Genomic DNA, 15,263 nt, shown 5'->3' on the forward strand with positions numbered 1-15,263 from the left:
AAACATGATCTTTTTTAGTAGTATATCAGACGGTATTTTATTTGCAAATGAAGTCAATTACTATAAATCAGATTCCTTTCCTTTGAGCAATTAATAATTGAAGGTTTTGAACATCTTCACATGGTTTGGTCAACGTCATTTGTTTCATACTATTATGTGGAGCTGTGAAAACATGAAATTGTGATAATGATAGAAGTACTATATATCTCGTGATATTGTATCATAAATAATACTTAATTCATTAATTCATGACCACAAAAGATAAACACATGATTTTCACTTATAATAGTTAGTACTACAGAAACCCCAATATCGTGAAATTTTAATGACACGCTAAACATAATGAGTTTAATTTCTGTTTCTTTGGTCTTTCTACCTGTACAAATATGTATTTTTGTGGAGTGAGGGAGTAAATATATACGTACAAGTTTTAAAAATGCATGTATATCTATACACATGTTGCGCAAAACACGCACACAAGCTTCACGCAAATTACAAACAAATAGTATTAAAAATTAGGTGTGGTCACAGCCCACAGGCTATAGATAATTATAACATGATTTTCAAAAACTCATATTCATTTATGATGAGTCGATAACATATGAAATTGAATGAAAAATTTACTTGTTTTCAGTTGATTACATGACAAATATAAATAACGCAAGATGTATATTTAATTTACTAAATAAAACTAAATCAGACAGTGAAAGCAAACAACTTGAATTCAGACAATTTTTTGATGTACATGCTCAATTTTTTAGTGTAACTAACTTGTAGCTAGTTAAAGAAATTTAGGCCAACAATTCTATTTACATGTATGTATTGTATCTCTATTCTTAGGCATTACTTAGTTGATGTATAGCCACATTTCACTTTCTAACGTCTTGGTGGCGTAATACTCTAATGGGCACGATAAGAAGAGACTACACTTTTAAATAACTTTACTACTACTATATTTTCAAATTCTCCATGATTAAAGTTTTTGTTTTATGCTATCTATAATTTCATTCTCTGAACCATTTTTTCACTATACTATTTATGACCCCACGTCACTTTAATTTTACCTCATTCCAATATGTATTTGTATAGATCACTTATCTTCGCTTAATAAATATTTATATGGAAATTTCTTGTTAATTCACCTTCTTATGCGAGTTTCTTTTTCCTAAGATATGATTCGGAATCATTATGCTTTTAGCCTAGTTAGTTTCAAAATACTACTATCTGTAAATGTAAAAGGTTTTGGATCTTGGGTCTGTCTATTTTTTTCTTCTTGAAGTGTGACCCCTCTTTACATGTAGGGCGTCGTAGTTCTCTAGAATTTCATACAGAGTAATGATAAATAATCAAATTTTATACAACCAAAACGAGATTATATTAGCTATTTTGATGTGTTCATTAAATATTAAAATAATAAATATAGTTAGTTAACAAATTAAAAACAATTTATTAGTTTTTTGTCTCATTTTCAATTTTTTATTTTTATATTTGAATTATTTCTCTATTATTTTTCAAATTTGAATTAAAGCATACATTAGTTACATTTATGGTTCAAAAAATTTTAAAAAATTATACACAAATACCATAATATTATGCATGTTCCCTATACTATATGTATGTCTATACTTTTTAATTAAATGCATAAATAAATTACTTTTTTCTCAAATAAACCAATTTTTGGTTGTACAAAATTTGGTTGCATAGACTTATTGTTTCATATATTCTATCGCATTTTTTTTTCTTCCTTTATTTTTTATCCTTCTGTGATTTGTTTTTTTAAAGCAGGTACTCCCCCGGTCCCAAGAAAGTTGAGTCACTTCTTTTTGCACTCGTTTTAAAAAAATCCGTAATAAATAATTTAAGTGAATTAATAGTATAGTTAAAACAAGAATAATATAGGTAAGAATCTTTTCTATAATATACTACTCCCTCCGTCCCGCTTTAGGAGTCCCGGTTGATCAATTTTGGGCGTCCCGCTTTAGGAGTCCCGGTTGAGATAAATTAATAAAAAATACCTACAAAGTATTAAAAGTGTTAAAAGTGAGTCCCGACATCCACTACAACTAATAAAAAAAATGTTAAAAGTGGGTCCCAACATCCACTATAACATTTATTTATTGGACACTCAATTAAAAGTGGGTCTCAACATCCATTACAATATTTATTTATTACACACTTAAACACTTTTTTCTTAAAACATGTGTCCGACTCAATCAAGACTCCTAAAGCGGGACAGAAGGAGTATTATTATCGCTTTTACTTTACTATTTATTCACTTTAACTATTTATTTCGATTTTTTCAAAACGAGTACCAAAAGAAAGTGACACAATTTTCTTTTATAGGGACAGAGGGATAAATTTAAATATTTATCTTTCATAAATGCTATCGTGTATAATAATACTATGCATTTCATGTTGGAAATTTTGATTCTAGAATCTATAACAATTGGTTTTTCAATATTTGTTGATAGCTAGTGTCCAACAGTACGACTAATAAAATGATTTAGGTTGATCGTGGCTTTTCTAGTAAGAGGCCAGACAATTTGGTTGAGTAAATATCTTCGAGCTCGAATTGAAAACTCCTAAATGTTCATTCAAAATGTAGTCTTGATCAACCCATTTTTGGACCTCGATTAAAGGCTCATGTACTAGCTTGATTGAAAGTTTGCGAACAAGATCGGTTAACAAGCTCACATATGCATATGTATCCCCAACCCCAAGACCCCACATTTACACATCCCATTCATTTTTCTTTTATGCAAACTATCAAAGTGAAAAACCATCATAAATTTTATGAGAATGAAAATAAAGTTAGGTAGTACTCCCTCCGTCCCACAGATTTATAGTCACATTTAGTTATGACACGAGTTTTAAGGAATTAGTGGAGTGTGTAATTAATGAAGTGAGATGGTGGAGTGTGTAATAAATGAAGTGAGATAATGGAGTGTGTAATAAATGAAGTCAGTTCGTTGAAGGTGGGTCCCTTTTTGATTTTTTTGGTTTTTTTATTTTTGTTTTGGTTTATTTTTATGTTGATAATGACATTTGGGTGTAATTTTAGTGAATAATGGGGTAAAATTTTATGTCCAAATATGGAAAATTCTAAATGTGACTATAAATATGAGACAGACTTTTATGGCAAAATGTGACTATAAAACTGGACGGAGGGTGTACTATATTTTTTTTATAAAACTTGGATCCGTAAGGTTTTTTTTATCACTCATAACTAAGGGAGGGGATTAGATTATCCGGTTTTATAATTATTAAACCAACCAAATGGAGTACTATATATATAATTGATTAAGCCCTAATATTTTAATCCATCACGCTAATTTCTTCATAGTCGAACTCATGTGCTCTTTCTACGAAATATCGAGAGGCTTGAACGATGCAACCGAGTAGGTTTGAAGTTTGAACTGTCTCCCTAACAATATTAAATCAGAGCACATTGCACTTTCAAATGGTATTATACTATATACTCGTGTTGACAATTTTTATTGTAGTTTGCAAGTAGGATGTAAAAGTAATTATTTTCTTATAAGAGAATTAGACCCACCACCGAAATACTATATTAATCTGTAATAAACTGAATTTTAGTATATCCAACTACTCTGTCTCAATGTAACTTTATTGATTAAGAATTTAAGCATTAAATAAAATAAATTTAATTACCAAAGAAAATACAAAATGTTATTATGATCCATGGACTTTAGTAATGGTTAGGCTCCAACTTTGACTTCGAACGTAAAAACTTGTGGTCATTAACAATTTAACATTATGTATTATTGATCATTAGATATGAAGAAATATTAAAGGACATTGTTATGTACTCCTAGTACATGTTTCCGTCCACACACAACCTACAAAAAAAAACATTTAATTCGTTGCAAACGTCAAGTCCTATAATATTTCAAATTTGTAGTGCAAATTAATTTTCGTTAATAGATCCACAAAAAAAATGTTTGATCTCTGCGTACTCCTTTCATCCAACAAACAAACGATAAATAACTACTTATTATGCAACATACTCTATTGAGTAAAGACCAAAATTGGTCCTGAACATATGATCATTTTACGATTTTGGTCATAAACTTTATCTTTTTGATTTTTTGGTCATACACATTTCAAATCGGATCACAATTGGTCATCCGTTAATAGTTCCGTTTAAAACTAATGGTCAACGAGTTTAATCCCGATTTTGATCAAATTAGACTTTAAATTCTGATTTTAGACTCCCTAATTAATTCGCTAATTATTTTAAAATATAAAACAAATAATATTAAAACCAACCCCTCTTCCTGAAACTGAAAGGGTTTAAGGCGGTGGCGGAATGTCGGCGAGCTCGAGCGAGTGAATTCTCTGATTGCATCTGGAGCTGATGTTACCTACTTCGACATTGAAGGCCTCACGCCGCTGCCGCCAAGTGGTCAGAGCCCTCCTCGACGCCGGTGCACCGTGGAACGCTCTCACCCCCTCAAATCTCTCCGCCGGAGACTTCGCCATGGATAATAGCCATCAATCTGCCTTCGACCCCCTTCTATTTTTTTAACTCATGAACCTTTTCCCCCATTTTACATCCAGAACCTGAGGAAGAGAGTAGAGAAACTGTATACATTGTTGTAAATTGCCGTAAAAAAAATTCTAGGGGATTTTTCATAAATTCAACTCAGCCATGTTTTTTAATAACCCATTCTATTTTAATTTTTTTTAATATTATTTATTTTATATTTTAAATGATAATTTATTAAAATAATTAAGGATATAATTAGGGATTAAAAAATTAAAATTAAAAGTCTAATTTAGTCAAAATTGAGATTAAACCCATTGACCGTTAGTTTTGAACGGAATCGTTAACGGAGGACCAATGGTGATCCGATTTGAAATGTGCAGGACCAAAAAATCAAAAAGATAAAGTTTAAGACCAAAATCGTAAAATGATCATATGTTTAAGACCAGTTTTGACCTTTACTCTACTTTATTTGGGTATAATACATAATAGTATTTTATTTGAGTACAATCAGTAAGCATCATTTTCGCTTAATCTAATTTTTGTGTTACTTATTTTATTTTTTATATTTAATTTATTATAATATTTTAAAAAATGTTCCCACAAGATTTATAGACTATAGAGTTAGAGTTGGAATTTATAGCCCAATAACATATCTAATCCGATTAGCCCTGACCCAAATCCTGATGGAGTGATCTACGATGCAATTATTGTCTATTCTTTACTTTGTTCGGCAATTAATTCAAACTTTAATAGTGATTTAGATAAAAAAAAGAATAACTACAAAAAATTAACCATCCAAATTTTAGTATATATACAATAGTTTTTATTAATATATAATGATAGATAAATAAACAAGTTTCACAATAATAAATATTTTCAATTTTATAGCAAGCTTTAAAAGTTATTAAAAATGTACTTTCATTTTATTCATCCAAATATTAAATTAAATATTTTAATATGCAAATATTCATCATAATTTTTTCTTATATGTTACAATTCAAGATTAATAAACCGTTATTTTTATGTAATGTCATGTTTGCTAAAAAGTTTTATACTTGTACTTAATCGAATTTGCATTTATACTTACCATAGTAAATAATATCTTTAAACTTTAGAAATAGATAATAGAGTAAACAAATTAATTTTCATATTTGGTATTTATCCTTTCAGTCCATTGGATAAGCTTCAAACCCGAATATTTAGGGTTATAATGCAAATTTTTAATACGATCAATTTTCAATCCGGTTAGCTATTAATTTCAAAATTACTCAAATCTTAAATTATAATGCAACCCTAGATTGCTGAACTTCCGTATAAATCATGACTTGACATAAGAAATCGAATTTTTGGATCCTTTTTTCGACGTTGCAGCAATAATTATATGATTAATTAATCGATTAACAGTGTAGATTAATCAATCCAAATAAAATCAGTACATAGATTAATGAATAGATCTAACACGTGAAAATGGACGGTGAATAAAAACTAGTGCACTACTCGCTCACAATTTAGTCAAACATAAATCAAAATTCCTCAAACGTGTAAAATGAGAACACATCAATACGCTTTTACCACCAATTTCACTATATATATTCAATTCAACCAGCACCACAATCAATATTCTTATCAGTCTCTTTCTCTATCTAAGCTTCAAAAACAAAATATTAAAAGCAACTACCATTTCACCAAAACAGTCCTCTTCCATCATCATCTCTCTCACCCGCCTCAAATTATTACATTTCTTTTTCCATAAATGCTAAATTTCTGAGAATTTTGTGCGGCTATTTGGTGACTTGGAGAAGATTACAAAAGCTGCGATTGGGATTCTTGTGAAGTACAATACCAGCGGGCCTACAGCAATCTCAGAAACGCCTCTCTGCACTCGCATCCTTATCCTTTTCCGAAGGATTTTGGCATCTTAACTACCATTAATTTAATAAAAATTGTTTCTTGTTATAAATTACTACTCGTTATCCACTTACCTTTCTTCTCTTTCGATCTTTTTGGGTCTAAATTTGCCCCCTCTTTGCATTTGGGTGAATTGGGGGCCAACTCAATCTTCTCCTCCAACCCTCGACTCATCGCTGAGCTGAAAGGCTAAATCTATAGCCGATTGAATCGAGGGTTTCTGCTGCTTTCCTACTTCTATGGCGATGGTTTCTGCTTTTCTTGAGATTTTGCAAAAGCCTACAATTGGGGATGTGGTGCTTGAGCTAATGGCGTTGGCGACGCCCATCTGGGCGGCGATCGTCGTCGGCGTTTTGCTGGGCTGGGCGTGGAAGCCCAAGTGGGCTAATAGTCTCAGTGTGGGATTTCTTGATTCCGCCGTTGCAAACGACGGAGAATTGAAGAAATCGGCGGCGGCGCTATCGCAATTCGTTGGTTCAATCCCGAGCTTGAGCTCGTTGAAGCGGCATTTCTCGCTTGAGGGTGGTAACTCATCTGAGTCTTCGGTTCCGTGCTTTGAATACAGGTGAATTTTGACTTTTCTTTAGCGGAATTTGATTGATAATTCAGCATTTGATTGATTGACTGGCTTATTTGAGTCAATTGGGATGCTCTAGGGTTTGCCCTGTTGTTTTTATCTATCCCTTAATAAGTTGAATTTTTGTGTGGTTAGTTCGTCAAAGTTGGAGACTGAGAAAACGAGTGCTGTGAATGAGGATGATCTCAAGCATTTTCACAGGCTAGTTGAGGAAAAAGATGGTGGTCCTGTTTGGATCCAAATGATGGATAGGTCCACCCCCAATATGAGCTATCAAGCTTGGAGAAGAGATCTTGAGGTATGCATATATACTATTTCATTTTCTAGATGATACTGTACATTTTGATCATGAATTGATGTTGCATAGGGTGTTTTTGGATTATAATTATTGCATTTTCTGCTTATAGACTGGACCTCCACAATATCGTAGTAGAACTATTTACGAAGATGCCACCCCTGAAATGCTGAAAGATTTCTTCTGGGACGATGAATTCAGAGCGAAATGGGATGATATGCTTATACAATCTGAAACTCTCGAGGAATGCCCCACTACCGGAACAATGGTGGTTCAGTGGGTACGCAAGGTAGGGGGCTGTTTCTCTTCGTGCGAATTTTTGTGCTCTGATTGTGTTGTGAAAATGCTGATCGTGTTATTTTTGTTGGCGTCCAGTTTCCCTTCTTTTGTAGTGACAGAGAGTACATCATTGGCCGTCGAATTTGGCAGTCTGGAGGAAACTATTACTGTATAACAAAGGTAAGAGGAGAAATTGACATCTTGGTGCTTGTAGTTGATGGATATACTTCCATTCTGTTAATTCTAGTCTTGAATTTGTAGAGTTGGCATAACATAACTTTCTAAATATTTTTTCTGATTCCTAGTTTGTAAATTTGTATTGCTTAGTTTCTTGCAGCTCTATGAATTCAGAAATTTTCAAGCATATAGGTTAATTTACACCAGCCTCATTTGTCAATTTGATTAGGGTTATTCTAGTATATTGCTTGTTAGGCTAGTCCGTTATAATGAACCCCTTGGCATAGTTGTATTTATGACATTGTACATCCCGGTTGATGAATTGAAGGCTAGAAAAGAAAATTTATTACTCTTATCATTCAATTGATATAGTTGTATCTATGACATTGTACATCCCGGTTGATGAATTGAAGGCTAGAAAACAAATTTTATTGCTCTTTATCATTCAATTCATTTTCATTGGCAGTCTTGCTAATATTCTTGTTTCATGATATAGGGTGTGCCACGGTCCTCCATTCCTCGTCGCAACAAACCAAGAAGAGTTGATCTGTACTATTCTAGTTGGTGCATTCGTGCAGGTACTGATTTTTCTTTGTTTTAGTAATGTTACTCACCTTGTTGTAATGTTGCTATCTAAATAAGCTAACTGCAGACTGATCTTTATTCTGTAAACAAAAGTGTGTTAGTTTCTTTTCTTTATTTTGGTATTTCTGTATTAAATGATTAAAGTGCTATGATATTACTGAATAGGAATATCTGAGGATGACATCTCTCAATTCGCATTCATAAGTTTTCCATAATTTATTTTTTATCTACTTGGTTGGACTAAATAATAATGAAACAGCTTCCGTTACATGAGAGATCTTCTGGCAAGAAAACTTTGAATTAGATATTTATTTGTTTGGCTGAGTTTGAAAAATCTGATGACAATTCCCTTTCGGTGAATTCAGCTGAATCAAAGAGAGATGGTCGGTCGACTGCGTGTGAGGTTCTACTGTTCCATTACGAAGACATGGGGATACCATGGGAGATTGCAAAACTTGGTATCCGGCAAGGGATGTGGGGGGCTGTCAAGAAAATCGACCCTGGCCTGCGTGCATACCAGAAGCACAGGGCATCTGGAGCACCACTCTCGCGCTCTGCAACAATGGCTCAAATAAACGCTAAAGTTGATGTGGACGCATTGGAAGGCCAGGAGAGCGTAAGCACTAGTGCATCAGAGGCCAAAGATGTAGTTGCCACAGAGAAGCCATCGCGCAGAGGCATCTCAAAGGGTCTTGTCATTGGTGGAGCCATCGCCCTCGCTTGCTCCCTTGACAGAGGCCTTTTGACGAAAGCTGTTATTTTCGGGGTTGCAAGAAAGTTTGCAAGAACGGGTCAGAGGTTATGACGGATACACATTCCTCTCTGTTGGGTTGAGGTTTAGTAAGCAAAATCCACACAAGGAATTGGCATTGGCTGAAAATTTGTAGCTGCGAAATAAAGAGGCAGATTCCATTCTTTTTTATTTCCTATATCTTCATGTAGTGATGATATTATCCCTATAATTCATTAATATCCCAATATATGATCATTTTGTTGACAGATGATATGAATAGAATCTACTACTTATGTTCATCATGCATGTGTTGTGGACGCTTCAATCATACATATATTTTCATGTTTCTGCTCGAGGAAAGAAGCTTGGCTGTTTCGGGCCTGCATTACTCCTTAACGTTGGGGTCCCGGTTATGATTTTGAACCGTTGTTCAATTTCCAAGTTTTTGATCTAATAAGTTTAATAAAAATATATGTAATGTTTCCAATGAAAGAAATAGAGAATAGTGGAGTACATAGTTTTCAGTTATTTAATTTTGAAGTCTCTCGCTGTCTCTTGCATTCACGTATTTGTATGGATTTTGCAGAAATTGATCTTGTCGATGGTCATTCAAATCAGCCGCTGGATCATTTATTTAAAGTTATTATTTATTCGAGTAGAGAAGTCTTATCCTTATGTCCAAGAGCCGCTAATTGCCGTTCCGAGAGAGGGAGAATAGAGCTATAGAGGTTGCCTCTTCTGTTGCTATATGGCTTGGTTTGGTACTTGTGCCTCCCCTTCTTTATCACTTTGCAATCCCAAACTCGTTAGCAAATCAAGGATATTATAAAAATTTTCTAATATTCTATTTTTTTTTCTATCTTCCCATATTTTTAATAGTTTTGTATTAAAATGTGTCATCCACCTTCAAGGCATCAACAGTCATCCAATAATTAATTAGTAATTACAGTATGAGGATCTTATACGTAACTTGAACTTAATTAGTGTTCTGTATGCGTTTGAGGCACTTTGAGCGTGTAGTAGAATTGTTGCCCATGTCTCATCTCATGTATATAAATGTAAGTAAAACCAGGAAACATTACACAACACAAAATTAAGATAATAATAGTATATTTTTAACGAATACTCAACTGCAACATAGTTATATGATATTCACAATCACAACAGAGATGAGAATCATGAGATTGATACTCCTATTTTACAAGTGTATGAATGAAATATAGAGTATTTTAGGTGACCTACTCAGTTGATGGTGTGGATGATATGAGAGTTTCGAAGCAGTTGAGTCCGTCAAACTCCGGTGCAAAACGACCTACTGCAGCTCCGCCCAGCTTTGGTTGACCGCCAGTCTTTGGAATTGGAGTTGGAGGAGAAGATGAAGATGAAGATGAAGATTGTTTGGTTGAACTTGACCATCCCAACATCTCTGCGCATGCCGCTTCGAACGAACTCATTATTGAATAGTTCATTTTCACACCTCTTTTCTTTTTCGATCAACTATTTACTAATACTACTACCAAATTCTCGCACAATTTTTTTTGCTTTTTTGCAGAGTTGTAGCAAATTAGAGGTTTGAGTTTGTGTACTTGTATTTATAGCGCATACAATCAAACCTTAATGGATACGCCAGTAATTTCGTGGGCCCTCATGCACCTTTAACTGAATACATGCTTTAGCCAATGTACCAAATTAAACCAAAACCAATGTATCAGGGATTTTGATTTTTGAGCCATTACCATTTACCCATGTCCCAATACATCTACAATTAAACGCTAATTCGACCAGGCGGGAAATTTTGGTTCCAAACCATAACCAATGTCCCACTGTCCCACAACTAAACCGAAACCAATATATCGATTCCACCGGCTTGGTTTCGGTAAAAAAAAGAGACAAGCATTTTCTACGTAGAATTTGACGTTTTATGAGTTGAAAAGTTTTTTTAAAGTATTATATCTTTTTTCATTTTTAAGAGGTCTTTACCTCCCCATCAATGAAGAGGTAAAATCTTATAACTATCATATTTGCCTTCTTTTCATAAAAAAATCATTCTCTAAGGAAGAAGGTATTTGAAAAGATATCACAATTTATATTTTTTAATGCATTTTGTACTATTATTTTATGTTTAAAAAATCATTTACCTTTCTATATACCATTTTCCTTTGGAGTATGTTTCTTTTTGAAAGGGTATATTTTACTTTTTGATAAGGTATATAGATAATATACCTTTTCTATATACCTTCTCCCCTTGAAGATGCTATAGCGCAACTCTTGCGTTCTCTCAAATTGTGGACTCGTTTGATACAAAAGATGAGATATGAGAAGATATGTAAAACAAGATAAGAAATACGGGTTTCATGTCAAGATATTCAAAGATATGATTTTTTTCCGTTGTTGTTTGATAGAAAAGAAATTATCTAAATTTGTATTGTATATTAAATAACATGGCTTAACTTGACAAATTGGTGAGATACATAAACAAGGTTAATGTTATAATTTTGGTAAGATTAGATAGGGTCCTGGTCTTATATTGGGCTTTGAGTTAAGCTTAATTATGATATCAAACAATTAGAAATGTCCATATATAATTCTCTATTTTGGTATTACTAACTTATCAAACATGTAATCATTTGTTTTCTCTGAAGTCTCAAATCGTAACTCTTGTATTTACACTCTTCACTCTTCGACTCCATTTTTCAATTTTACACGAGTCTCAAGCGTATCCCAAATATGGTTGTTGAGTTGTTTCATATTTTCTCAATATAGTACTTATCATAGTTGGTGACCTAGGAGATGCTGGAATCCAAACCGTCATTGCGCCAAGAAATGAGAGGGTTCTATTGTAATTTAATTTAATTTCCAATTACACGTTTGCTTCAATTCTAGCTAGTTTCAAGTGGATTCTAGACTGATCAACACATCTAGTGTGACCGTGCCCTTATGCATATGCATTTGATTGTCAGGTTTCATTAAGTATTACCGAGATCATGTGCTCTAAGTCTAACTGACCACTTCCTTCCTCGGAATAAACAGAACTTGGAACTTTCAAATATATAAGGAAAGAAAAGATTGTGAAAAATAAAAGGATAAGTTCAACTGCAAGGCCCCATTTTTTGCAGATAACTTTGGAAAAATATAAAATCCCTCAACGAAAGACTCCTATATAAACAGCAAGTCAGCAATAGCACATGGAATGTACGCTAAAGGTGGTGCCACGACGAATATAAATTTAAATATACTACTTATTATTACTACTACTATAAAATACTACTACAAGGAAACATTTATTTGCTTTGGAATTTGAAGCTGTTAGTAACATAGTGCACTTATCTCACTATGATAAAATTTATGTAACTGGCTTTGGCCAGTATCAGTGGAAATGATTTATTTATACGAGATTTTGTGCAACAAACACAACGTGCATGATGTATTACCTTTTCTTTAGGTAGGAAAAAATGATTTTACTAAGTTTTGCACACAAAATCATGTAGTCACATGTAACTATGTAAGCGATGTGTACCCATCATCGTCCACCAATAAATAAATAGGTAGGAGTATTTATTATTATAAATAAGTCGTTGTTCAACAAAAAATCAAAGAGGAGATCTAGTAGAATTACATGAAGTGTATATACTATAATATAGTAATACTCCCTCCGTCCGCGATTAGGAGTCCCGATCAATTTTGCACATCCGTTTTATAAAAATGATAAAAAATAGTTAAAGTGGAGAAATGGTAAAGCAAGAGAAGAATCTTCTCAACATTATTCTCTCTCTTACTTTACCATATCTCCACTTTAACTATTTTTTATCATTTTTATAAAATAGGTGCGCAAAAGTGACCGGAAATCTTAATCACGGACGGAGAGAGTACTATTATTACTAGAAGAGTTTCATTTTAAACTCATATACAAAGTTACTGACTTCACTTTTATTGACAGTTCTATTCGGCACAGTCCGGAACACGTTCTATTAAAAGAAAAATTAGACCATAAACCAAATAAAAACAAAAAGAGAGCATCCTTCAATGCATCTAATTCGAAGTTCAAATGTCAATCAATCAAGTTTAAATTCTCCTATAAGAATGCATCGACTCGTATTGCGTTAAATTTTGACAACTTGCAGTAGGATGGTTAATAAGGTGACACATATTGATGAAAGAATAAAATTCAAATGGCCTGGGATTGGGATTGGGCTTGATCTTGGGTTGCATTTGGGGTTAATAAGGTGACACATATTTGGACCACATTGCACAACTTCTTGTATATTAATAGATGTTACATATACAATTCAGATTATAGCAGTGATAAAATGCAAACTTATATATTGTACAAACTCAAAACTTCTCAATATAGCTTTAACAAGTTTCAATACAATATCAACACAGAGTAAAATTTCAAAATTTTAATGTAAGCGTAAAATTTCAAGATTTTAATGTCAACACAGTATCAACACAATATCAACACAGCATCAATCATCGACTACCGTTGAAATTCTGTTGACATTTTCCTGTTGATATTATTTTTTGATCTGGTGATATTTTTCAATAGTCCAAATCATAGTTTTGAGTTTGTACAATATTTAGAGTTTTCATTTAATCACGCTCCATTCAAATTATATTAAAAATTTTAAAAATTATCTTTAATTTAATACGGTACTTTATAGAACTTAAATTTAAGAAACAATATATAACCACTGAAACTTCAAAATTTAATCAATTGCCGACAATTTAGACAAATCTTTATTTTACATTTGACTTCCCCTTTTTGTATGTGAACGCCGACGTTTTTGACAAATCTGCCAAAAATGATTCCTTCGAAAAATAATTAAGCACCAAAAAAGTTTTTCCATATAATCTTGTACAGTAGTAGTAGTATTTTTTTATAACTATAAACGTGAAAATAATCTCTGTTTTTAAAAACATATATGTAAAATGGAAAATTTGAAAGGTGGGAAACAAATTTGGAAAATAGATCCGGGGTCCAAATATTTAATTGAAAATAGCAAAACCTAGATTTATTAATCAAGGAAAGGTGCGAAACTCGGAGTCGGAGAGGAAGGCCCAATATTTAACACGAGATCCGGCGAGCGCCTGTTCGTCGGATTTCCACCATTGCTCAGCAGATCTACGGCGACGAAGAGATGATGAAGGCCTCTTCTACTCTCGCCGCGTCGCTCATCGCAGCTTCGTCCCTCGCTCTCTCCTCCTCCGTTTCCGCCGCCTCCCCTGCCCCTGCCCCTGCCATTACCACCGCCGACCGGGTATTTATTCTTCATCTCACAATAAACCTTTTATTTTGGTTGATTGAACCTTTTTTTTTTTCGCTTACAAAGAAAATCGCCATGTTTTTCGTATATTAGGCTGCAGATCTTTTTTTTTTTTTGTTCCCCCTTTGTGTCTTGACAAATTGTGATTTTTGGAGAATGTGGATAGCAGATGAAATTGTGGCTTAATTGTTACGCAGAATTACTTTGTGTTTGTTTTATTGATTATTTTGTTGCTTAATTGGTATGCACGACAATAGCATTGGTAATTTAATCCCCAAAATCTTCATAGACTAACATGATGAGATGGCGATGAATCTAATTTATTTAGTTATTTATATTTGTGTTTGGCTTATGAAGGTAAAATCCATGGAGAAGGCAAGCTATGCTCCAAAATTCGACGGATTGAGGTTCATAGAGACCTTGGTGACGGCCCACAGATGAATCTGTTGTTGAAATTGTGTTGTTTGAGTATGTCATTCTATACGGATTGTAGGTTCTTCCAATTTGATTGATTTACTCATGGATGATAGTTTTCCAATGTATCCCTTTGAGTTTTTGCTACTATAACTTTACTGTTTCATTTTAATCATACTTTCCATTTGATGCCTATTGCTTTTTCATTCACTTGATTGTTCACAATTTGGTGGATAGGCTGTCACCAGATCTGATTAGAAATTGATGTACCTTGGGTGTCATTACTCACATTTGTATATATTTTTTTTTGTTGCAATCCATCAAAACTAGTAGTAATTGAGAGGAATGTATTGTGCATCTGAATGAAACGTAGGATTGTGTGTCGTTTCTTTTGGTGCTCAAGTGAAGGTGAATAATAGGAATGGTTTGAAAACGTAGAGCACCAACATTGCTAGAATTATAATTGGAGGTAGCACCGACCTTGATGCATAAGCACAACCAAACTAGTTTGGAAATGGGCC

At 33.3% G+C, this 15,263-nt stretch overlaps 2 protein-coding genes across 2 annotated transcripts; both read left to right on the forward strand.

The window, feature by feature from the left end:
• The first annotated feature begins 6,214 nt into the window (after positions 1–6,214).
• LOC125212927 (uncharacterized) lies at positions 6,215–9,330 on the forward strand. The gene is made up of 6 exons (XM_048113229.2): positions 6,215–6,983; positions 7,131–7,293; positions 7,403–7,579; positions 7,666–7,749; positions 8,243–8,324; positions 8,697–9,330. Exons 1-6 carry the CDS (start codon positions 6,658–6,660, stop codon positions 9,134–9,136), a joined length of 1,272 nt encoding a protein of 423 aa, XP_047969186.1. The 5' UTR covers positions 6,215–6,657; the 3' UTR covers positions 9,137–9,330.
• A 4,709-nt stretch (positions 9,331–14,039) lies between these two features.
• Positions 14,040–14,937, forward strand: LOC125214006 (uncharacterized). Its single transcript, XM_089068381.1, has 2 exons — positions 14,040–14,322; positions 14,686–14,937. The coding sequence occupies exons 1-2, from the start codon at positions 14,203–14,205 to the stop codon at positions 14,767–14,769; spliced, it is 204 nt and encodes a 67-aa protein (XP_088924507.1). The 5' UTR covers positions 14,040–14,202; the 3' UTR covers positions 14,770–14,937.
• The last annotated feature ends 326 nt before the right edge of the window (positions 14,938–15,263 follow it).

This window comes from Salvia hispanica, chromosome 3 (assembly GCF_029641045.1).
Source record: "Salvia hispanica isolate PSC_SH4W2 chromosome 3, Shi_PSC_v1, whole genome shotgun sequence".
Classification (NCBI taxonomy): domain Eukaryota; kingdom Viridiplantae; phylum Streptophyta; class Magnoliopsida; order Lamiales; family Lamiaceae; genus Salvia; species Salvia hispanica.

Bases quoted from the DNA above. Each gene is read 5' to 3' on its own strand.
- LOC125214006 (XM_089068381.1), top strand. From the start codon at position 14,203: ATGATGAAGGCCTCTTCTACTCTCGCCGCGTCGCTCATCGCAGCTTCG. The intron at 14,323-14,685 runs GTATTTATTCTT...TGGCTTATGAAG, and splicing joins CCATTACCACCGCCGACCGG to GTAAAATCCATGGAGAAGGC.
- LOC125212927 (XM_048113229.2), top strand. From the start codon at position 6,658: ATGGCGATGGTTTCTGCTTTTCTTGAGATTTTGCAAAAGCCTACAATT. The intron at 6,984-7,130 runs GTGAATTTTGAC...TTGTGTGGTTAG, and splicing joins GTTCCGTGCTTTGAATACAG to TTCGTCAAAGTTGGAGACTG. The intron at 8,325-8,696 runs GTACTGATTTTT...CGGTGAATTCAG, and splicing joins TAGTTGGTGCATTCGTGCAG to CTGAATCAAAGAGAGATGGT.